Consider the following 24,591-nt stretch of genomic DNA (forward strand, 5'->3'; position numbering starts at 1 on the left):
GATTGTTTCCAGAATTTCATTTATTGGAACCTTCAGTTGAAATGTAGATATTAGTGTAATAAGTGTTTATCTAGAAGAGGTTTAATTTTACAGAAATTCTGCCACAAACTTTACCTTAGTTTCTATTTCTGCTTGTTTTGAATTTTTGATCCGTCCTGGATTTTTTTTTCACAATGTTCTGAAATTCATCCTTTTATTAGAAAGAAGTTAAATCTGAAATGCACTTTCTTTTCGAGCAATAAAGTCTTATCCTGGGCAGATAAATGTTAAGAAACATTTCCAATAATTACTGCTGTTCTCTACATTCTAAATTTACCCAATATGTGCATTCGTAAATATAGGTGTAGATCGTTTCTGGTCTATCTTATGACTAATACCGTAATCCGGGGTATCATTGATCAGCGGGGTAACATTGATCGGAATGACTCATCTCGTATTAAGTTGGTACCATCATTTATTGATGAATCATTTCCAAAGCATGAATGTTGCTTCTGTTTCTTATATTTATAAGCTATTAAAAATTAACATTTTTGCAAAAAAATGCGTTAACTTTATGCGTAAATTTGTCAAGTTTGCGAAAGAATGATTTCAATGGCTAAGGATGACGCTACCGAAGATTCATGTCTCACATAAGTTTTGCAAGCGATGTGAGCAAGGAAAATGCGGTTCTCACTAAAAATGGCATCGCCAAAAACGATTCCGCTGTCAAAACTTTTATAAGTATGTTCAATTAGGCAACATTAACGAATTTCTGTTAAGAATGTAGAATTACCTCAGGGAATTGCCTACTTTTAGGCGTATTCCGCTGTTCGAGGTGTTTTTAATATTAGAATAACTCAAAAAGTAAATGAGATGTAAGCGTTTGGACATCATATTCGGCTTCAAGGGCCATGATTTAAGTAAGTAACGATATTTTTAATATTACCGAACGTTGTTTACATGGATGATCAATGTTACCCCATATCAGCTAAATGAAAAAATCACTTAAAACATTTTTGTAAACATGCTTAAATCTTTCAAAAAACAAAATACAGTATATAGTGACGAGCTATGAGTGGCAGTACTTGTTTTAAAAATATAAAACTCACAACATTTGCATTTTTGAATGAAATATTTAAGAAATATTCTAAAAACTGATCAATGTTACCCCGGATTACGGTATCTCTTATTTTTTGAAGTCACTATTAGGTCACTTTTTTGGTCACTATTTGGTCACTATTTTGATCATTTTGGTCACTAAAGTCACTATTATTTTGCCCTCTGACTGCTACCAGCCCTGCGTTACGGAAATTTATAAAGAAAACCTGGAAAATCTATGCCCGAACTTGCGGAAAATTTTTATTAAAATATTTTTGAGAAGGAAACTTTATAAACTTCAATTCTGGTAACTTTTAGGATGTACTTTTTTTTGTTCCTGAGTTATGGTCAATTTTGTGAAAAATGACCATATTAGCCTTTTCTTTGAAAACCCATATTTCAATCGAAGCATCAGAAAAACAAGGTTTTTTATCAAAGCAATTGCAAATTTTTTAAAAGATCTGAAAGAAACAATATGGGATTGGTTTTAATGAAGTATAAGTCGGATTGGATTATATTTTTCATGAAACATTACACCGTTAAGCGAAGTATGCACTTCAACAGAAAAGTAATCGCCTATCTCGATGCGTGGGAAATTTCTTGCAAGAAATGCTCAAGAAAAGCATTTTTCTTTGATCGCAGTACGCAGTTGAAAAGAAATGTCAAATCAAATGGAGCTCACTGTAGGAAATTTCTTGGGCAGAAATTTTTACTTTTCTTGAGCGGAACAGCATACTTAGCTTTAAGCAAAGCTGAAAAAACTGTTTCTTTTCAATTCCAAGGGATTCTTTCTTTTCTATGGAACAAATAAGATTCTTTTTATATTTTTCTTCTGTTTTATTTATTCAATTTTTCAGTACATAACTTACATTTCAAGCCTAATTTTTCAAATCGGCGTATCTAACATTTGGAAGGATTCGAGAAAAATGCGATGCAATATATTGTAAAGCATTTTAAATCCTGTTTAAAATGTTTTGCATTTTTTCTATTACTGTGTCTTCTATAAGTTGAAAAAAAGAACACCGTTTCTAACCACTATTAAACAATTCCGATTTGTTTTGAATTAGATTGAACAACTGGTGAAATTATCGAATAAACCCTTTTGCTTTGTGCTGCTTTGTGGTGTATATGATGATTCGTCGATATCATACCTTGCTTGATACATACACCTTGCTTGATGCGTCGGTTTGACAGTTCATTTATCACATGCGTCACGTCATATACACCAGTATTGTTTTGAAGTTGCACATACACCGGTTTGCAAATTCCCATAAAACATAATAAAGTTTGTTCTATTCGTCAGTTTCTACATTCAACTACAACGAATATTGAATGTTTCCAATTTCAACTCGACTAACAGGAGCACCGGACGGAGCCGTGAGTAACAAAAGTAAATGGAGAACAGTTCTTGTGAAAAATTTGGTGAGAAATTTGTCTAAAACCGAATACTGATGAAGTTCCACATCAGTTTGCCGACCCGTCAGCTTACTGCAGCTGTGAAAATCCGAATCTCTCGATTTCCAACATGTTTAGTAATTCGAAAACAGTATGACGTATCTGCTGATTAAAATTTTATGTTTTGATTCTGCATATAGGTCGCTTTGCTATGAGCATATGTACGGTGTATGTGCTAGCATGAAAAATGTTGACAGTTGAGTCGCTTTGAAATGGTAGGGTGTATGTAGCCAAATTAAAAACACTGAGTAAAGTGCACTTAGGGCAGAATTGAAATTTATTTCAAAAAATCAAAAAAAATGTTTTAGGATTACTTTTTTGGACTCAATATGTAGATTATGCGTTTGTCAAGCCCATGCAAAGCAAATCTCGATTTGTTTATTTTTGCAGTTACGTCGGAATGAAGAATTATGCTTGATTTTATCTTAAGGCCGCACGGGACGTCATCATAATCACCCTATCCATTTCAAGAAGCAAATCCCAAGAACCACTCCATATATCGATGCAACAATGTATCACTATTATTCTATATATGTAGTGCACAACCCGATTTCAGCTTCATCGGTTCACTAAAACTCGAGATTTGCTTCTACAAAGTTTTGATGATTATTGTTAGAGTGAGACGAAAGATAGGGAAAATGACACGCTTTTCCGTGTCCCCTTAAAACTATCTATTTTTTCAACCGGGAAGATTGCCTTTGGTTGCTACCACCAGAAGATTTACGTTTCTTTGTAGTATTAAGAACAAAGCATGCTGTATTTTCTTGGTTCTCATGTGCATCTGAGAATTCACTCGCAAAAATGCTTCGTTCGTCTTTTGGAATAAATGAATGATATTTTTTGTTCCAGGAATTGGAACAAGGTTAGAAAATCTCTCCTGAAGTAATTTTTCAGCCTCTGAATAGTCATTTTCAGTTGCATCGATGAATTCCCAATCTTTTTTAAATTGGTCTTTCACCTTTTGCGACACAGCCCAGTCAAAAAATTGTTTGGCGTTATTAATTTCCACTGACTTTCTAATACTAGCATCTCTAGCCATTCGCTTAATATTGCCACCGATACCATCACATGGACCTTTTCCATGTGAGGTTGGGAAAAAGTGCCATTCTGCTCTAATTTTAAAATCATTTTCATGGTTGCATACATTTTTGAAATTTGATTTATTTTTGTACTGCTCTCCGCAACCATCAGAAAGATAAATGATTTTTTCAAGCTCAGGAAATTTATTTTTCAATCCTGAAATTAGTTTTGTTTGAAAAGCATAAACTGATGTCGTGACTTCAGACTTTGATCGTAGATTTGTCTTTGTAATAAATTACGAATGGATGTATTGTTACTTGAGGTCGTACAAAGTAATGGCTTTGAATGGAATCTTGTATCACGCACGAATAATTTTCCGCGAAATCCATCTGGCACATTATTTCTTTGTTTTCAACTAGTGATTCCTTTTTAGCTCTTATAAATTTATTTTGTTTATCTACTTTGAATTGACGCACAAGAAACTTCTCTGTGAGATTTTTCAAGTTTTCTATAAAATCATTTACATTTTCCTCTTTGTTGATAATTTCACAACGAGGAGAAATAATCCAAAAACAATACTTAACTTCTTCAACGTTGTTTTCATCTAAGCAATTGGCAACAAAATCTAATTTCTTTAATTTACAATCCTCGCAGGACCTCAAGTAACAATCATCTGTACTATCTGGACATATCATTTGACTAGTCAAAAAGGTGTTAAGTTTTTTTTTTTCTGTATTATGAACTTCAAAGCAATTAGTTTTTTTTCAATGCATCAACCATGAATTTCATATTCTTATGTATCATACATACACAAACATTCATGGCCGATGAATCCTTTGTATAAACACATCGTTTTGGTTTAAGTTTCCAGAACGATGTGAATGAGACAGATTCCTGTTCACTCTTACAGGTTTCCAAATATTGTTTATATAAAGTATCCAAAGGGTCAAGCAAAAGGCGTTTTTGAACATTTTGGCGCACTCCATTGGGTAACTTAATAGATATGGTATCTTTCAAGCCAGGAAATGGCCGACTGATATCATCCCTTAGGTAAAAATTTGAAACTATGTCTTGGACATCTGATCCATGCGAGGGTCGTCCTACTTTTGAAAGTGGTTGAATCCCTAAATTGTATTTTTTTGATTCAGTTATAACGTGTTGAAACACGTCAAAATGAGCTTTAACTTTGGCATATGACCAATTCCTAGGAAGTAATTTTAGAAGTTCAATTTGCTTGTCAGGTTCGACTTCTGTAACAGCTGTGTTCAAATTTAATAAAACGGAATTAAAATCCTCTGTAACATCGACAATATTAGGCGGAAACCAAGTCTTTATTTTACTCAAAATTTGATTGAACATTTCGTCCATAGAAGCATTGCGATAGTTACTACTAGAAGCATCCAAACGTGAAGATTTTACTTGAAAAGAAATTTCCAAGAATTTAGCAAGCTCTTGTATTTTTTGTACATTATTTATAGAACCAACTGACTCACCCGAGGAAGGAGTTTCCTTTGGCGACGCCAACGAAGATAGTGGTGAAACTTGTTCCTCAAACGCCATTGCTTCTGGAAGATCCGTTACGAGAGCCTTCTGGTCACCGGTAATGGAGCACTTCACGCAAATTTTCATCTTTTCCGTAATCCTCCGAACTCCATTCGAATGAAGCTTACTGATGAGGCCTTGGCTGATCGATCGTAGATTTGTCCTTACTGATTTGTGGCCGTCCAGTCCGAGAGGGTTACAGCATAAAGAATTGTATTCGTAATATTGAACTTTGTCCATTTCAACAGCTTCGGGAAAACTTTTTTCACTTTACAAAAAATAATAACGAGTAATATACAGCTGATAGACAACACTTGCACTTTCTCACTGCTCTTTGTTAGTTTTGGGAAAATTATGATTCTCAAGCCATTTCAACGCTTTAAACTTGAATTGGTAAATACCTATTTGTCATATTGTCTACCCATTTATTTAACTGTCAATTTTGTAGTAACCTAACAGGAAAAAATTGCCTACATTATGATTGAAGAAAACTTTGTTTCTATGTAGTTTCGTTCTTAAGAAATTTTGTTTATGAACTTATAAATTTGTAAATATATGGTTCAAACAGCTCATCCTAGCAATATTTGATCATGTTTTAGGAACGAAAAATGAGCGTATTGAAAAATATTGTAGGATTGGATCTTATTGATCGCTCTTTTCAAATATACTTTGTTTGAAAGCTGGAATAGCTAATCGGGTTTCCATTATTTGTTTTCATAAACAGTGAAAAATGTCCTGGGAAACTGATTCCATTTCAAAAAAATCATATTTTCGAGATAATTTGAATCCGGTTCGACAAGTCATGATGAGTCTTGAGTCATGATTTTTAAACGAAAAGGCATGTATGGCAAATCTTTGCATTTTTTACAAAATTGACCATAGATCAGGAACTAAAGAAAAGTACATCCTAAAAGTTACCAAAATTGAAGTTTATAAAGTTTCTTTCTCAAAAATATGTTATTAAAAAATTTCCGCGAGTTCGGGCATAGATTTTCCAGCTTTTCTTTATGAATTTCCCCAACAGTGCAAAATTTTGTGGAAAACTTTTTCCAGTTCATATTTTTTTTGGATTTCTGAGATAATTTGCTTAAATTTTCATATAAAAACTTTGTTTCTACAATGTTTCGTTCTGGAGTTATGATTTTTCAAAGAAAAGTCTTATATGGCACATCTGGACATTTTTCACAAAATTGGCCATAACTCAAAAACGAAAAAAAGTGCATTCCAAAAATTTCAGTGATTAAAGCTTATAAAATTACCGTCTCGAAAATATTTTTTTGAAAATTTTCCACGAGTTTCGGCATAGTTTTTCCGGCTTTTCTTTACGAATTTTCCCAACGGTGGAAAATTTTGTGGAAAACTTTTTCCAGTTCATATTTTTTTTTGGATTTTTGAGAAAATTTTCTTAAATTTTCATATAAAAACTTTGTTTCTACGATGCTTCGTTCTTGAGTTATGATTTTTCAAAGTAAGTAGTGTCAAGGGAAAACAAAAAATTTCCACCTGAGTTTTCCGGAAAAATAGGCGACCCTGAATTTTTCTCAATTTTTTTTTATTCATATATCCATGAGCCCTGCCTGTGGAAAAAGTTTCATGAAAATCTGAGACCCTTCGGCCCAAACCCGTACGGTAATAAAAAAAATCCCCTAAAACGATACATAAAGCGTTCGTATTGCAATAATCGTTCCACCTTTCATAAGGCAAAATGTATGAATTTCGATAGTCCAGTTGCGTGTATGTTTGGGGTGGATGAACATTGAATTACACTACCCACCATAAGTATGGAATCGTTGCAATACTGAGTATTGCAGCACTTTTAAGTTTAGCATCACCCAAAATCCAGAGATAAAAGTTTTTTCAACAAAAATAAAAAATGGCTGGGGCTTCAAGACGTATTTTTTAAGATGACCTCAAAAATACATTGATCTAGCACTTCAGCATCACGAGATAATTGGGCTTATTCTACGAGTGGCGTGAGGTGACAATTGTCGGTGTCGTATAGCGAGGTGACAATTGTCGACTCGAGTGAAGTGACTATCCATTTGATTTGCACGGCGAGTCACTTCACTCGAGTCGAGAATTGTCACCTCGCTATACGACACCGACAATTGTCACCTCACGCCACTCGTAGAATTAACCCGAATATTCATTTTAGGTGATGCTAAACTTTTCAAGGTGCTGCAATATTCAGTATGAGTGTTGCAATACGCGATTCCATACTTATGGTGGGTAGTGTATATTGAAATTCATGGAAAAACTCCTGATGAAACTCATATTAGTTGTACCCTTTTTATTTAATACAAAACCAGTAAAAAAAGTAACATTATTTGAAGCAAACGAGCAATTTAAGGCATGTGCAAAGTTAGGCACATCATGGTGCTCTTCCCGCCCTTCTTGTTGATAGCAAAGCTCAAAGCTTTGAGCCAACCCTTTTCCAGTAGAGAAGCTTGGCAAAATACAGGACGCTTCGATGCTTACTGACTTTAAAATAGCTTGCTCAACTTTCACCACCTAATTAAATTTCAATCTTGTCGCTCCCTTGCGACGCCTATCCACCGATTCTATAACATTCCCCAGAAAACCATTCCCCAGAATTCCGTTCCCCAGAAAATCGTTCCCCAGAATGCACCATTCCCCAGAAAGCTATATGAATATCCATTTTTTTCTTTTTTTAATTATTTCTTTGCGTGAGTCACCTTCCCTGGGCTTGGGATTATATTTTCCAGGGAGCGATGAATTTTGATAATTGATCGCTGTTGTTAGTAGTTTTGATTAGATGTTGGGTGAATTTCAAAGCAATGGCAACCTTTTTATTACAAAATTTAGATTTTATCTTCTGACCTAAAATTCTGGTTAAACTACTGTACTATGCAGTTGGGCTGCACTAGGCTATCACTCATCAAAATTACTTTCACTTCGGGAAAATATAATTTCAAACTGGCGAGAAGATTACGAACTGAGGGTGGGTTAGGAGCACAATTAGACCCTTGAATGTGCAATGTGGGGTAGTAATTGGGAATGCCATTGACGGTTTGTAATCTTCTACGAGGTTTTCGAAAACCAACAGGGCGCGTGCACCGGGTTGCGGATAGGAGCAAAGGGAGATCAATAGCATCTACCTAAAATAATAGAACAAAAAGCCGTTCGATGATTAGGTAATGTTTAGCGATCTTCTATGGTGTTCTAGTACTATAAAATGCTTCACTCACTGGGAATTTTGGCCTTGATAATAACAATAGTGATAAAAACATAAAATAATACCTAATACTTGATAAGTACAATGTAGCTTCAATATAGTAATAAATGAAATAAAATCAATTTTCTATACTTGACAAGGTTTTGAAGACAATCAATGAGTGAAAGAACTACCTATTAGAAAAGCCACATCAGCTAAGGCTATACATATACAAATGTTGGTCATAGGGTCATGGCGAGCATTCGGTATGTACGTCTATGATTGATTCTTATCTAATAGGGGCACTAGAAGACCACGCGGACAATTTCGAAACAAATTATTTTTATACATCGGTCTTACGATCCGAAAGGCTCAGCTATGCTGCAAAGTCATTTTAAAAGCTATTCATTACTACTGTTTAATTGTTTATAATTCTAACAAAACTACATAATTAACTCATTACTAATCACTGTTTCTATATTCTCTTTTTCTCTCCTTCTTATCTGTTGCATGATTATGAGCATCACTAATATAACGCATGAGCATGCACAATAAGAATAATTTCAGGATTGAAAGCAGTACATGGATACCTGGATAGAATAGCTTCGAAAAGGGCGCTCAAAATATAATATTTCTGATCAGGGAAGTATTATTATTAAGGGTATGTATGTTTTTCCATTATTAACACTTAGATCACACAAACAAATGAACTAATAATATCAAATATTTTTAAAATATTTTTATTTGAATCAGTATCGTCAATCAGTGCAAAAACAGATAAAGTTTGTAAAGTTATCACCATCGATTGAATTGCGCTCTGTATAGTAATGTTCAATCAGTATCAAAATCTCCTAAAGCGTCGCATTGTGCCATCAGCAGCCCTCATATTGTTATTATTTTGTTGTTTATAAAATTTCTGGAAAGCGATCAGCATATTCTTTCTTACTTGTACAATGGCCGATCTATTTGGAATTTTAATAAGTCAAATCTAACTTCAAAACTCAAATTTAATTGCTCTCAGCACATTTACATTTTGCAGCATTAATCGCATTACTGTGTCAAGTCTTCTCCATTCCCTATACCCTACCCCAACCCTTCTTATCCTTTCCGATGGTGTTCAAGTGGTCCGCATAGACTATTACGGCCATTACCTATCCCCAGGGATGAGAAAAGTACTGGAGCAAACATTTACCGCCTCTACATTTACATCTTTCTACACGACCATCAAAATCCAAAGCAAACCATGACGGTTCAAAACAAAAAATGTCACGGCTCTTCAAAAAATGTAATCTTCTTCTTCCTAACGTTTTTCAACCCCGAATGCGAAATGACTCGAGCACAGTGGTGACACGATTTTTGCGGTTTTCGGGGTTTTGCATTTTTGCTCGTTAAAGGCAGTATGAAATTGAACTTGTTTATATGTATCGTAACGGAATGATTGTGGTCTTTCTGTTGGAGCTAATAGATTTCAATTAGTTGAAAACACAAGCGAAATATTAGCGATTGAATGATTTAACACTTTTTTCAATCATTCAGCTTGGAATGGCTGCCCGAAAATGGTCATAGTGGAGAGACAAAAACAGTCAAGCAGTGTGTGAGCCGTTGGCAGCGCAACGCCTGATGGTATTGATGCTGCTGCTGCTTTGTGTTTTGGTGGAATGGCAGAATCGATGAACTGTGGTGAATTGTGGTCACAGTTCCCAAGACTGCCTATCCCTTCCCCCGGCTTTGGACTGACTTGCGCTCTCATTGCCCCACCAAACGCTGCAAAATGAAAATGAAAATGAAATTTCTTTGCGTGAGTCACCTTATGTGGGGGCGCAGATTGCCGTAGCGGTAAACGCTCAGCTATTCAGCAAGACCAAGATGAGGGTCGTGAGTTCGAATCCCACCGGTCGAGGATCTTTTCGGGTTGGAAATTTTCTCGACTTCCCAGGGCATAGAGTATCTTCGTACCTGCCACACGATATACGCATGCAAAAATGGTCATTGGCATAGTAAGCTCTCAGTTAATAACTGTGGAAGTGCTCATAAGAACACTAAGCTGAGAAGCAGGCTTTGTCCCAGTAGGGACGTAACGCCAGAAAAGAGGAAGAAGAGTCACTTATGTGACAGGCTAAGGTCTGATATGACAAAACCAATATGTAGCTAGGAGGGTTAGGGACATAATGAACACACGGGGCGAAATGGACACCCCCTTACTCTCTGGGAATATGCATATTTCAGCAAAACTTTTTAAACTGTACAAAATCTGTATTGTAGGGTCAGGCGGGGCAAGATGAGCACCCTAAGGACAAGCGCGATTTAAGCCTACTTAAACGTTCTTATTTTGGTAAAATTGGTAACCATCCTTAGCTTTTACATTATTACTTTGACCTACAACCATTGAAAGTTTTAAAAAGTGATAAATAGTTTTCCAAATAACACGTTAAAAAATAGCTTTTTTATCATCGGTCAAAAAAACTGCGGGGCAAGATGGGCACCCCCATAAAAAGATGGAATTTACTAGAGAAAACTATTATTTTTCAATGCTTGCAATATCTCAAGATATTATCTTTAATATCTGGTAATATTTATCTTCAACTAGCTTAGTTTTTAAAACTTTTATCAGAAAATAAATAATTTTTCATAAATTGCTATGATTTTAATTAAAAAACGATTAAATTTGTTGTTTTTTGTACATTTTTTTAGAAAAAATTGTTTTGTGCAAAGAAGATACCGTAAGTCAAGCCCACAGCTAGATGTGGTTCTATAATTTCACACTTTTACTTAATTTTGAACATGGTGCTCATCTTGCCCCAAAGGTGTAAATTTATTAATATAATCAAAACAAATGAAATATTTTTTAAATTTGTTAAAAGTTTTGCTCCTGATTATCGACAGAGGATTATTCTATAACTATACGGCCAAAAACGTATGAATTAGTTTGTTTACGCAACAAAAATATCACTTTTAAATGAACAAATCTTATATGAAAAGGTAAATTTTTGGACTTCTATGTATTTTTGACAATGTTTACGTTGCGTTGTTGATTTTTTAGCTGAAATTTATGGCCATCATATCAATTTAATGATATTCATCAGAACCCCAAATAATTTTTTGAAAAAAATCGGTAGAAACGACACAAACTAGGGGTGCCCATCTTGCCCCGGGTGCTCATCTTGCCCCACATTCCCCTATATGAACGTTTTGACGGTATAAAAGTTTATGCTTTGCTTCATTTGTCAGAAAAAAATATAGTAGAATTTCACTTTATTTTTTTCTCAGCTTCAAATTAGTTTAAAAGCAAAGCAGAGGAAGCGGTGGATTTATTTTAAAGCAAAGAAACATATTTCCATTCTATGTAAAATAAGCATTTACCTAATGTGTCCAATATGCCCCTAATCCTCCTATTCATGAGTATTTTGCATATTATTATAATACACCCTTTTTTTAATACATTCCCATAAAATATACAGACTATATGTTTGTTTTGGGTGGTAAATGACTGGACAATGCGTACCATTGGTACTTCGCGTACCTGCAGGTATAAAATAGACCCCATTTGTGGTCCTTAGCCTCTTGTCCAGTAACTCCTATCCCTACCTCCCCGTGGTGCCGCCTGGGATACGAGTAACCGTAGGGAAGATCGGGTAACCAACCCTGGTGGAACCTTGGTCGTATGCTGACAGGGAAGGGGGGCTCCTCTCTTCTGAGGGTGTAGCTTATCAGAGCGTCTGTTCTCCATGTTAGGGGCGGCTCAAAACAGCGTCTGTTCTCCATGTTAGGAGCGGCTGATCATCGTCCTAGTGCCAGCGTGGGACTCTAAACAGTGCTGTGCACGATGATCCTCCGGCGAGACAGGGGGTTGGTGCAGGCCTTACAAGCCAGCCGTAAAAATCATTAGTACAGGAAGCATACAATGTAAATTCGGACCGGAACAATCGGCATAGACCCAGGCATCGAAAACGGACTAACGATTGGAAACTCGGATCATGGAACTGTAAGTCTCTCAATTTCTTGGGAAGTACCCGCATTCTTTCCGAATTATTGAGGGTCCGCAAGTTCGACATGGAGGTTTTCTGGAAAGGGTCGACGGTACATACGTATAGGGATGGTTATACCATCTACCAGAGCTGCGGCAATAGACATGAGCTGGGCACAGCTTTTATCGTGATGGGCGAAATGCAGAGGCGCGTGATTGGGTGGTGGCCAATCGACAACAGAATGTGCAAGTTGAGGATCAAAGGCCGTTTCTTCAATATCAGCATAATCAACGTGCACAGCCCTCACCTAGCAAGTGACGATGACGATAAGGACGCTTTCTACGCGCACCTGGAACGTGAATACGACGGCTGCCCAAGCCATGATGTCAAAATCGTTATCGGAGATCTCAACGCTCAGGTTGGCCAGGAGGAGGAATTTAGACCGATTATAGGGAAGTTCAGCGCTCACCAGCTTACGAACGAAAACGGCCTTAGACTGATTGATTTCGCCGCCTCCAAAAACATGGCCATACGTAGTACCTACTTCCAGCACAGCCTCCCGTATCGGTACACCTGGAGATCACCCCAACAGACTGAATCACAAATCGACCACGTTTTGATTGATGGAAGGCACTTCTCGGACATTATCGACGTCAGAACCTATCGCGGCGCAAACATCGATTCGGACCACTACCTTGTGACGGTTAAAGTGCGCCAACGACTCTCCGTTGTGAACAACATTCGGTACCGACGCCCGCCCCGGTACAATCTGGAGCGACTCAAGCAACCCGAAGTCGCAACTGAATACGCGCAAAGCCTTGAGGCAGCGTTGCCGGAAGAGGGAGAGCTCACCGAAGCCCCTCTTGAGGACTGCTGGAGTAGTCTCAAAGCAGCCATAAACAACGCAGCGGAAGGTGCCATTGGGTTCGTGGAAGCAAATCGACGGAACGGTTGGTTCGACGAGGAGTGTCAGACGGTTTTGGACGAGAAGAATGCAGCGCGGGCGATGATGCTGCAGCAAGGCACCCGTCAAAACGTGGAACGATACAAACAGAAGCGAAGACAGCAAACCCATCTATTCCGGGATAAAAAGCGCCGCCTGGAAGAGTTGGAGTGCGAAGAGATGGAGCAGTTGTATCGTTCTCAAGAAACACGTAAGTTCTACAAGAAACTAAATGCATCCCGCAAAGGCTTTGTGCCGCGAGCCGAAATGTGCCGGGATAAGGATGGTGGTATCTTGACGGACGAACGTGAGGTGATTGAAAGGTGGAAGCAGCACTACGATGAACACCTAAACGGCGCAGAGGAGGAAGATCAAGACAGCAGGAGGAATGGCTTCATCAGTACGGCGGATGAGGGAGACGTGCCAATTCCCACAATAGGTGAAGTTAAGGATGCTATCAAACAGCTCAAGAACAACAAAGCAGCTGGAAAGGATGGTATTGGAGCGGAACTTATTAAAATGGGCCCGGACAGGTTGGCCACTTGTCTGCACCGATTGATAGCCAGGATCTGGGATACAGAACAGCTACCGGAGGAGTGGAAGGAGGGAATAATATACCCAATATACAAAAAGGGTGACAAGTTAGAATGTGAGAACTATCGAGCGATCACCATTCTTAATGCAGCCTATAAAGTGCTTTCCCAGATCATCTTCCGCCGTCTATCGCCACTGGCAAGCAGATTTGTTGGAAGTTATCAAGCCGGATTTGTGGACGGTCGGTCGACGACAGACCAAATCTTTATGTTGCGGCAGATCCTCCAAAAGTGTCGCGAATATCAAGTCCCTACGCACCACCTTTTCATCGATTTCAAAGCGGCCTATGATACCATCGACCGCGAAGAGCTATGGAAGATTATGGACGAGAACGGTTTTCCCGGGAAACTGACTAGACTGATCAAATCTACGATGGATAGTGTACAGTGCTGTGTGAAGATATCGGGTGCTTTATCGGACCCGTTTGAAACACGCAAAGGACTTCGACAAGGCGATGGTCTTTCCTGCCTCCTGTTCAATATTGCGCTAGAAGGTGTTATGAAACGGGCGGGCTTCAACATGCGGGGCACGATCTTCAATAAATCCAGCCAGTTCATCTGTTTCGCTGACGACGTGGACATTGTCGGAAGAACGTTCCAGGTGGTTGCTGAACAGTATACCAGGCTGAAACGTGAAGCAGATCGGGTTGGATTGAAGGTAAATACGTCGAAGACGAAATATCTGCTGGCTGGAGGAACCGAGCGCGATAGAGCTCGCATAGGCAGACGCGTGACGATCGACGGGGATGAGTTCGAGGTGGTGGACGAATTCGTCTACCTCGGATCATTGACAACGTCGGATAACAACTGCAGCAGAGAAATTCGAAGACGTATCATCGCCGGAAGTCGTGCTTACTATGGACTCCACAAGACCTTGCGGTCTGGTAAACTTCACTTCCGTACTAAGTGTACCATGTACAAGACGCTAATAAGACCGGTAGTCCTCTACGGGCATGAGACGTGGACAATGCTCGAAGAGGACCTGCAAGCGCTAGGAGTTTTTGAACGACGTGTGCTTAGGACGATCTTCGGCGGAGTATGTGAGAACGGCGTATGGAGGAGAAGAATGAACCACGAGCTTGCGCAACTCTACGGTGAACCCAGTATCACGAAAGTCGCCAAAGCTGGAAGGGTACGATGGGCGGGACACGTTGTGAGAATGCCGGACAACAATCCCGCAAAAATGGTGTTCAACTCAAATCCGGCCGGTACAAGACGAAGGGGAGCGCAACGAGCTAGGTGGTTTGACCAAGTGGAGCAGGATCTTGGAAGTGTGGGGCGATCGAGGAATTGAAGGTTAGCAGCCATGGACCGAGTTAGTTGGCGTAACATTGTGGCGCAGGTCATGTCTTGAAGGACGTAGCGCCAGCAAAAGTAAGTAAGTATGTTTGTTTTTGCATATATAGTGATGCACCCTTCTTTCAGTATTATCTCATTAATGATATAGGCAAAATATATCGATGGAGAGCCCATATAGCAAAAGGTCACTTGGCATAAAATAATTTGGTATAAAGCCATTTGCCACCCAGCCATACCTTATGCTCCTTCTTTTCAAAAAGGATGTTCTTCATGTCATGCCAAATGACCATTATACCAAATGGTCCTTGATCATTTAATCAATCATGCCAAATGCCTTCTTGCCATTTGGTATCCTTACGGAAAATTTTGTCTATATCGTCAACAGGATAAGACTGAAAGAAGGGTGTATCACTATTTTGTGCAAAATTAAACAAGTCATTTGTAATTTAGATTTGACGCAAAGAAGGGCGTATCATTTTAATGTGCAGAATAGCAAGTTTTTATTCTGCCGAGTTTACGTAATCATTATATCGGAAACGTATAATATGATACTACTTTATTCTAATCGGTGTAGCCCTAAAAAGTAAGAGATAATGCACCTTCTTAAAACATTGATGAAAAGCTGCATACATCACTACATTTGATAAAAATTGGACATACATGTGAAATTATACATTTGGAATCTACTATACCGAAAGAAGGGTGTAGCTCTGTTTTGTGCAGAGTAGTGATGAGTTGTATATTCTTTTTATAAGTGCTAATAAAAGTGAAACTACTGTGATAGTTCATTTGCAAATGAAATTTGAATTATGCGTAAAGTGTTCATAATTAGCAGCACCAATGCTAATCTTCTCATGTACTTGTAAACAATTTTGTATGGAGTTTAATTTTCAAGTTTTTTAATTAGATTATTTCAAAACTTTAAAGTAGGTATATAATTTTCTGGGGAATGGTCCATTCTGGGGATTGGTTTTCTGGGGAATGGTTCATTCTGGGGAGTGAAATTCTGGGGAATGGTACATTCTGGGGAATGAGATTCTGGGGAATGGGTTTCGGGGGAATGGTTTTCTGGGGAATGTTATAGAATCCTATCCACCTATTCATTTCCATCATTTGCTTCTATTGACTCCCTTTAGCTTTGAGTCGCATGACCGCTAAAGCCATAAAACAATTAAAATTATTTCTATTCTTTCTAAATCATGTGTTCTACTGAAGGATTAAATGCCTATCGTTGGCAGAAGTTTGAATAAAAAAATACATATTTTAGCATTATTTAAAGCAAAAAAATAGGATGATGATTTCTTAACTGCGCAAAGTTTGGTGCGTACACGGAAACGGTTTTTTTAGAGTGCCCAAAACGAAGCATTGCATTATAGTCTGGAGGACTTAAGACTTTATTGGAGAATCTTTGAAGGAATTCCTTATGAAATCTCTGAGGTGTTTTCTGTGGTTCTCCTTCGAAAAATCCATATTGTATTCTTGAGATTTCTAAAATAAAATTGTAAGGGGACTTCCTTGGGAAATAATCACTAAAGAACTAAAGAGATCTTTTTTTGTTTGTTTTTCAAGTGTTTTGAAGCCATTTAAGACCTACTGTTAGAAATGAATTCAAAATGAATAATTCGATAATCATTAGTATTTAAGAGTTTTTATTAAGTCTGGAATTATTTATTAAGACCTGGAAAAAACCTGGAAATTTCATTTCAGTAAACGAGTAGACACTCTGTGAATGCAAATTGAATGAAACAAGATTGAATCATATGGAATATGGAATCACCGAATGTATCGCTTGCCAATGAAATGATATTCTTTTCTGATTCTCTCACTACAAAAACGTCACTATGAATGTATTCATGGCTGACTAAAATGCTTTCCGAACGTGAATGAATGAACCTGACCCAACAACAAATTTGATTTCATGAATGAACTTTTCTACACGGTAAAGCGAAAGTGCTTGTATCTCACTGGATGAGACATAAACAAAATATGAAAAGGTGAATTGTATCAGGAAGTGAACATCAATGAAAGAATTTCGATTGATTTTTTTCCATGCTTGGAGACTGGTATTAAGTCATGACGGGCCCCTCCAGCATTACGCGTAGTTATCTGTTAGATCATGCGACAGTAACTAAACTCATGCTGAAGGCGTGATAAATCAAGTGTAATAGTAGTTTACGTAACAAGTTGCAGAATGACGATTTTTACAGCACAAGTCGTACATTTGTCCAACGAGGCTTGCCGAGTTGGATAACTACGACGAGTGCTGTAAAAATCGAGTTCTGCACGAGTTGCGTAAAACATTTTTTGCAATTTCGTAGAACACCACTGGAGGGTATCAGAAATCACATCTGTGTTGAGTGTAACCACCGTACTCTAGTTGCCCCCACTTTGTTCTGCTCCTATGAGCGTACTTATGTTTTGCCCCTTTTTATTTCTACACCTTTGAAGTTCTTTCGGTCGCTATGAAAGTGACATCTGATGTAAACAAATGTTAAAGTGAAAAACACGTTTCGAATAAAACCATCTTTTAGTTAAAGTTAATCGCGGTTTTACTATTGTAATTTCCTCCCGGCCTATCCGAAACCACTTCAGGTTGTGGGCCCCGGTCGCGCTTTGATCGAAAAGTAGTCGGGAGTGTCGTTGTTTTGCGTTTTTCGGTATGGAGGAGGAAAAGTTCGATCGTGTGTTGCTGCCGCTGTTCGACGGCTCGAACTTTGCTGCCTGGAAGTTTCGGATGCTGATACTCTTGGAAGAGCACGAGCTCGAAGAGTGCATCCACACGTATGCAGCGGAGGTGGAGGAGCTGGTCGTCCAGGAGGGTGACACGAACGAAGTGAAAGCCGCAAAAGCCAAGAAGCTGGAGAAGCGTATGAAGAAGGACCGCCGGTGTAAGTCCCTGCTGGTGTCGAGAATCCACGATACGCAGCTCGAATATATTCAGGGCAAGCAGTTTCCCAAAGATATCTGGGATGCCCTGCATCGTGTTTTCGAGCGTCGCAGCATCGCAAGCCGGATGCATTTGAAGCGGGAGATGCTGCAGCTGCGATTCGAAGGAGGAAATTTACAGCAACATTTTCTTCGCTTCGATAAGCTGGTACGTGAGTATCGATCGACTGGCGCTGTCTTGGAGGATTTAGACGTGGTTTGCCATCTCCTACTAACGCTTGGCCCTTCGTATTCCGGGGTAGTTACGGCACTCGAGACGATGCCAGAAGAAAATCTATCGCTCGAGTTTGTTAAATGTCGACTACTGGATGAAGAAACCAAGCGCCGTGGGATTGAATCGTCATCCTCGTCGGGTGGAGATGCTGCTTTTTCCGGAGCGAAGCAGGTGAAGAAGAAGAAGCTGATTTGTTTTCACTGCAAGAAGGAAGGGCATAAGCAAATTGATTGCTGTTTCGTCGGTGTTAGTGGTGGCATGGATCTGCCGGAAGACCAGCGTACCCGATGGTACATCGATTCTGGTGCAACGGATCATCTAGTGCGGGACAAAGTGTTGTTCAGTGAGCTTCATCGACTGAAGAAACCGGTTGAGATCGCGGTGGCAAAAGACGGTGAAACGATAGTGGCTGAATTTGCCGGCACCGTGAAGATTATATCGGTAGTGAACGGTAAACCGATCGATTGCACGATTTCAGACGCTTTGTATGTGCCTAAACTGCGTTGCAACTTGTTTTCTGTGATGAAGGTGGAGAAAGCGGGAATGCGTGTCGTTTTCGAGTGCGGAAAAGCGAAGGTGTATAACGGCTCCGAAATCGTCGCGAGTGCGTCTCGGCGTGAAAAACTATATGAACTCGATTTCTATTCGACCAGGCAAAGTACGGGTGATGCCTTGTTGTCGTGCGGTCGAATTCGGAAGAGTTCCGAGCTGTGGCATCGTCGGTTCGGCCACCTGAACGAAAACAGTTTGAAGCAACTGATGCAGAGCGGAATGGTGTCGGGAATGAACATGAGTTCCGTTGATAACAGTGATAAGGACATGATTGTGTGCGAATCGTGCGTCGTTGGGAAACAGACGAGGAAACCGTTCTCTTCGTCGGTTGCAAAGCGCGCGTCGCGTGTGCTCGAGCTTGTTCACACGGACGTGTGTGGCCCTGTAACGCCGGTTGGGCTGTCGGGTGTGCAGTATTTCGTGACATTCACCGACGACTGGAGCCATTTCACAGTCGTGTACCTGATGCAGTCGAAAGACCAGGTGGTAGAGTACTTTGAGGAGTACGAGGCCTGGGCCACAGCGAAATTCGGACAGAAGATTTCCCGCCTCCGATGCGATAACGGAGGGGAATATAAGAACAAGCGATTCCTGAAATTCTGTAGAAGTAAAGGCATTCAAATCGAATGGACGGTCCCTTATACGCCCCAACAGAATGGGCTGAGCGAACGACTGAATCGGACGCTAGTCGAAAAGGCTAGAGCGATGTTGAAGGATTCTGGAGTTGACAAACGGTTCTGGGGGCAGGCTGTGCTGACTGCAGCCTTTCTTACCAACCGAAGTCCAACGAACGCACTGAGTACGAAGCAAACACCATTTGAGCGGTGGGAGTCCCGGAAGCCAAACGTATCTAACGTGAGAGTGTTTGGTTGTAAAGTTTTCGTGCACGTCCCGGATGAACTGCGACGGAAGCTGGACTCGAAAGCCTGGAGCGGAATCTTCCTGGGATACAGTCACAACGGATACAGAGTATGGAATCCAATGAAGAAGCAGATTGTCGTCGCGCGTGATGTTGACTTCGTAGAAGACAGTGCTTCGTTGGTGAAGAGAAACCTACCTGTTGATCAAGTGGTTCATGTTCCTGCAGAAGAAGAAGATGATGCTAATAGTGAACTGGAGGTACCGGAAGAAGACCCGTCAGACGGCGAGTTTGAAAGCTTCGTAGAGGAAGAACCAGCAGAAGAAGAAGAAGAAATCGCCTCCGGCGGAAGGCCACAGCGGAACAGGTCGGCGCCAGCATGGCATCAAGATTTCGAGATGGAATACGCAAGTTTCGCCTTGAGTGCAGTAAACTACGTGGATGAGATTCCCGGAACGATCGCTGAGCTCCAGAAGCGCGACGACTGGAAGGAGTGGAAGGCAGCGATTGAAGACGAAATGAGTTCTCTAAAGCGGAACAATACTTGGACACTTGTGAAGAAACCGGAGGGACGTTCAGTGGTGTCGTGCAAGTGGGTTTTCCGGATTAAGCGTGGCGAAGCAGGCAGACCGGAGAAATACAAGGCCAGGTTGGTAGCGAGAGGCTTCAGCCAGAAGAAGGGTTTCGATTACTCCGAAACATACTCTCCTGTTGCGAAGATGGGCACCTTGCGGGCAGTGTTGGCGTTGGCGAACCAGAGCGGTATGCACATCCACCAGATGGACGTTAAAACCGCGTTCCTCAATGGTGAACTGTCAGAGGAGATCTTTATGGCTCAACCAGACGGGTTTGAGCAGGGGAGAGGACTAGTATGCCGCCTAAATCGAGCCCTCTATGGGCTGAAGCAAGCTTCGCGAGCATGGAACGACAAATTCCATCGGTTCGTCGAGAAGTTGGGCTTCACACGTAGTGACAATGACCAGTGCCTCTACACGCTTGGATCCGGCAAGCAACAGGTGATCCTGGTGCTGTACGTCGACGACGTCTTGATCGCAAGTTCGTCACTGAAGATTCTCCAAGAAGTCAAGCGAAAACTGTCGGAGCGGTTCGAGATGACAGACTCTGGCGAGGTAAGACAGTTCTTGGGCATGAACATCGAGCGTGATTTCAAAGAAGGCGTATTGAGAATTAGCCAACGAAACTACCTGGACGGATTGCTCAGACGTTTCGATATGAGTGAATGCAAGCCGAGGTCGACGCCGATCGAGAATCGGCTGAAGCTTAGCAAAGCGGAAGAAAAGCAGAGAACGGATAAGCCGTACCGTGAACTCATCGGCTGTCTTATGTACGCGTCGCTGACTACAAGGCCGGACCTGTCGGCAGCTATCAACTTTTTCAGCCAGTTTCAAGCGTGCCCTAGCGACGAGCACTGGAACTATTTGAAGCAGATACTAAGGTATGTAAAAGGGACGCTAGATGTTGGGCTGGTGTATCGGAAGCGAGAGGGTGCTGCTTTGCTGGAAGTGTTTACCGATGCAGATTGGGCGAATAGCAACGTGGACAGGCGATCTGTAAGCGGATATGTGTGCAAGATATATGGGTGTACTGTAAGTTGGACAACCCGGAAGCAACAAACCGTTGCTTTATCGTCTACCGAAGCGGAGCTAGCTGCGCTCTGTTTGGCCATCTGTCACGTCGTCTGGATGAGAAGGCTGGTGTGCGATCTGGGAAGAAAATATGGACAAGCGATATCGGTGTTTGAGGACAATCAGTCCACAATCCGTATAGCTGAGGACTCCAAGGATCATAGCCGGCTTAAACACGTGGACACGAAGTTTCACTTTGTACGTGACCTTGTGCAGCGTGGAGTTGTTGCCATCAAGTACGTGAGATCATCGGATCAAGAAGCAGACATCATGACCAAAGGTCTACCAGTGGCCGCTTTCAGAGGCCTATGTGCCAAGTTAGGACTCGAGCGTAGATAAGACTACCGTGGTTAAGCAGGGGTGTTGAGTGTAACCACCGTACTCTAGTTGCCCCCACTTTGTTCTGCTCCTATGAGCGTACTTATGTTTTGCCCCTTTTTATTTCTACACCTTTGAAGTTCTTTCGGTCGCTATGAAAGTGACATCTGATGTAAACAAATGTTAAAGTGAAAAACACGTTTCGAATAAAACCATCTTTTAGTTAAAGTTAATCGCGGTTTTACTATTGTAATTTCCTCCCGGCCTATCCGAAACCACTTCAATCTGGATGCTTGCACCATTATTTTGCAATTTCTGAAAATAGTTGGGTAATGATTCATTACGCAACTCAAAACAGCGTTGCGTAATGAATAATTACAGCACTGGTTTCAGTTGCGTAATGAAAATTCCCGCACCGCATACTTCAGTGCAGGAAAGTAGGCCGTATCATGACAGATTGGCGTGATAAAAAACAGCCTATTACGATGAGAAATTGCAAAAAATATATTTAAGCATTGAAACACATGCCATTTTATAACTTAAATTATTATACTAATTTACATTTTATGAGTTTTAATTACGATTAGTTTTTGCGATCAATATATAAACATTAGATCAATTTCACAATATCAACAATATGTAATCACTTGATGAATCACCGTCAATCCCATCACCCAAAAGCAGGGATAAAAAAAGATGGCGCAAATGTTGCACAGCATTATATGAATGACTGTAAGTCCAAGACGCCTCCATTTACACACTTAGATTAAATTACTGGGGTCGGTAAAATTTTACTGGGTTTTGGAACTACCGAAAAAGTCAGTAAAATGAAAACTGTCGCCACGCGTAATTGAAAAGCAAATTTCACCATGTTTTATTTTTTATCGATATATGATGTAAAAAGAAAACTCTGCAAAATTTCAGTAAAAAATCTCTGTTTTTCGATTTCTGACATATATTTTTAGTTTACTGACTTTTTCGGTAGTTCCAAAACCCAGTTATTTTTACCGAACAGATTGAGTGTGTATCCTAAGAGAGGAGGTTAAATAAACCAACGTGGCAATAACATGACTACCTGAGGGTTTCAAACATATCCTACGCAAAATAAAATTATATATATTTTAGTAGTCCTTATTTCACTGCTAAATGGTTTGATCGTTTATTTTCAGCGGAACCGTAAAAAAACTGCAGTTCGATTTGCCGCCAGCACAAAGTCTCATGCAACTCATCAATAATCCATACCTTTCGGACGTAGTGTTCAAAGTAGGCCAAGCCGGCGAGTTCATCTACGCACACAAGCTCATCATAACAACGGCAAGTGAGGTTTTCTATGCGCAATTCAATGGTCACTTCATGGAAGCTAAAAATGATCAGAAATCCGCTCCAGCTATCGTACCAGACATTGAACCAGGCGTATTCATGGAAGTTCTGAGTTATATCTATTGCAAGCTTGTCAATTTGAATGCTAGTAATATGCTAGACATATACTACGCGTCACATAAGTATATGTTGCAATCGTTGAGCGAGAAATGTGAGGATGCCTTCGAGCGATTAACGACTGAAGATAACGTTCTGAAAGTGTTCCAAGCGAACCAAAAACATCGATTTGGCAACGTCGATCAGCAGTGCTTGAAAATCATTCGCGATAATCCCATTAAACATTTCAAACAGGACCATTTCCTGAAACTAAGCGCTGAGGCACTTCTTGTTATTGCTTCGCAATCGACGATCAATTGTCAAGAGGATCACATGCGACAGGCGATAGAAACATGGAAAAAACAAAACGGGGCGCTGGACGTTGCGTATAACGTAAAGGACGTGTTATGTCGAAAACTCCATTTCTTCGGATGCCATGACTTTAGTGCCAACATCGATACATCTTTCTTTGTGCTATCCAGAATTGCGTTATACGGATTGGGCGTTTTTGTAGGTGTTGATCAAGAGATTCCTCCCGTCGGAAAGGTCGAAATCGTTATAATGTGCCAAAACAAGCAACTTGCTTCAAAAAGTGTACCGATACACAAAAATTTGCAAACACACGAAATTATGTTTGAAAAGGTGATAATCGACAAGAATTGTAACATTCAAGTCGAGATTAAAAAACCGGACGATCTGAAAAAATTTAAAATGTTTCACATCAAAGGTTTTACGTTGGCTGGTACACTGGGGGAGGCGTTCATTGGATGCAAATCATATAACATGCAACAATGTTATAACTGTCGTTACAACCGTAATTGTAACTGCCAGCAAAATTGTGTATCCTATTTGATGTGTGAAGCTACCCACGAATAAACACGCTAAATGATAAGTTACGTTACCTTATCCAAGAATTCCGCTCAACAATCAAAAGTTTTGACCAAACTTGACGCTAAACAGAGTTACAGAATGGCAGCAGCAAAAAAAACTTGCATAAACGTTCGACGAATAAAGAAAAATAACAACTCGTTTGTTTATTTCAGTTTTTTTTTCATACACGTGAAAGAAATGTCCAATACGCAGCAATGTTGTACACTCAACAGCCCCATTCAACACTCCTCCTCATGCACGATGCCGTTGGAATGTTCCATTCGGAAAACTTTTCGGCATAATAATCCTCTGGTTCAGGGCTGGTAGCAAATCAGTTTATAGTGACCTGGCTGACTTTTTTTTTTCTTTACGGCAGCAAATCAGGCTATACAAAGTAAAGGTAAGGTACCGCGGGGCAAGTGGGTAAATGGGGTAAGTGAAAATAATTGGTATATTTTACTGAATATGTGAATCAACTTGCGTAAACCAGGGTGTCCATCCATCCGGGAAAAACACGGGAATTCCATTTGGCCGGGAAATTATAGAACACACCGGAAAAAATATTTGTTCCGTGGACAAAACAGAAAAATGTTGACACAAGATACACGATATGAAATACAGTGTCTTACCGATTTTGGCAACAAGGCTCGATTTTTATGTTGCCAAAATTGGGATGTTGCCAAATTCGGGAATTTTGAAAT

General features: G+C 40.0%; 1 protein-coding gene across 2 annotated transcripts in view; it reads left to right on the top strand.

The window, feature by feature from the left end:
• Positions 1 to 24,057, top strand: part of LOC5566747 (BTB/POZ domain-containing protein 6) — a 35,583-nt gene extending 11,526 nt beyond the window's left edge. Inside the window, exons 1-2 of one of the 2 annotated variants that reach the window (XM_021839818.1) lie at positions 2,188 to 2,454; positions 22,774 to 24,057. In XM_021839818.1, coding sequence (XP_021695510.1) covers positions 22,823 to 23,896 — 1,074 coding nt within the window. In that variant the 5' untranslated portion in view covers positions 2,188 to 2,454; positions 22,774 to 22,822 and the 3' untranslated portion in view covers positions 23,897 to 24,057. Of the gene's footprint in view, positions 1 to 2,187; positions 2,455 to 22,773 lie in introns of those variants that run through there. The other variant, XM_021839816.1, reaches the window with a different exon arrangement.
• Positions 24,058 to 24,591: the final 534 nt, after the last annotated feature.

This window comes from Aedes aegypti, chromosome 1 (assembly GCF_002204515.2).
Source record: "Aedes aegypti strain LVP_AGWG chromosome 1, AaegL5.0 Primary Assembly, whole genome shotgun sequence".
Classification (NCBI taxonomy): Eukaryota; Metazoa; Arthropoda; class Insecta; order Diptera; family Culicidae; genus Aedes; species Aedes aegypti.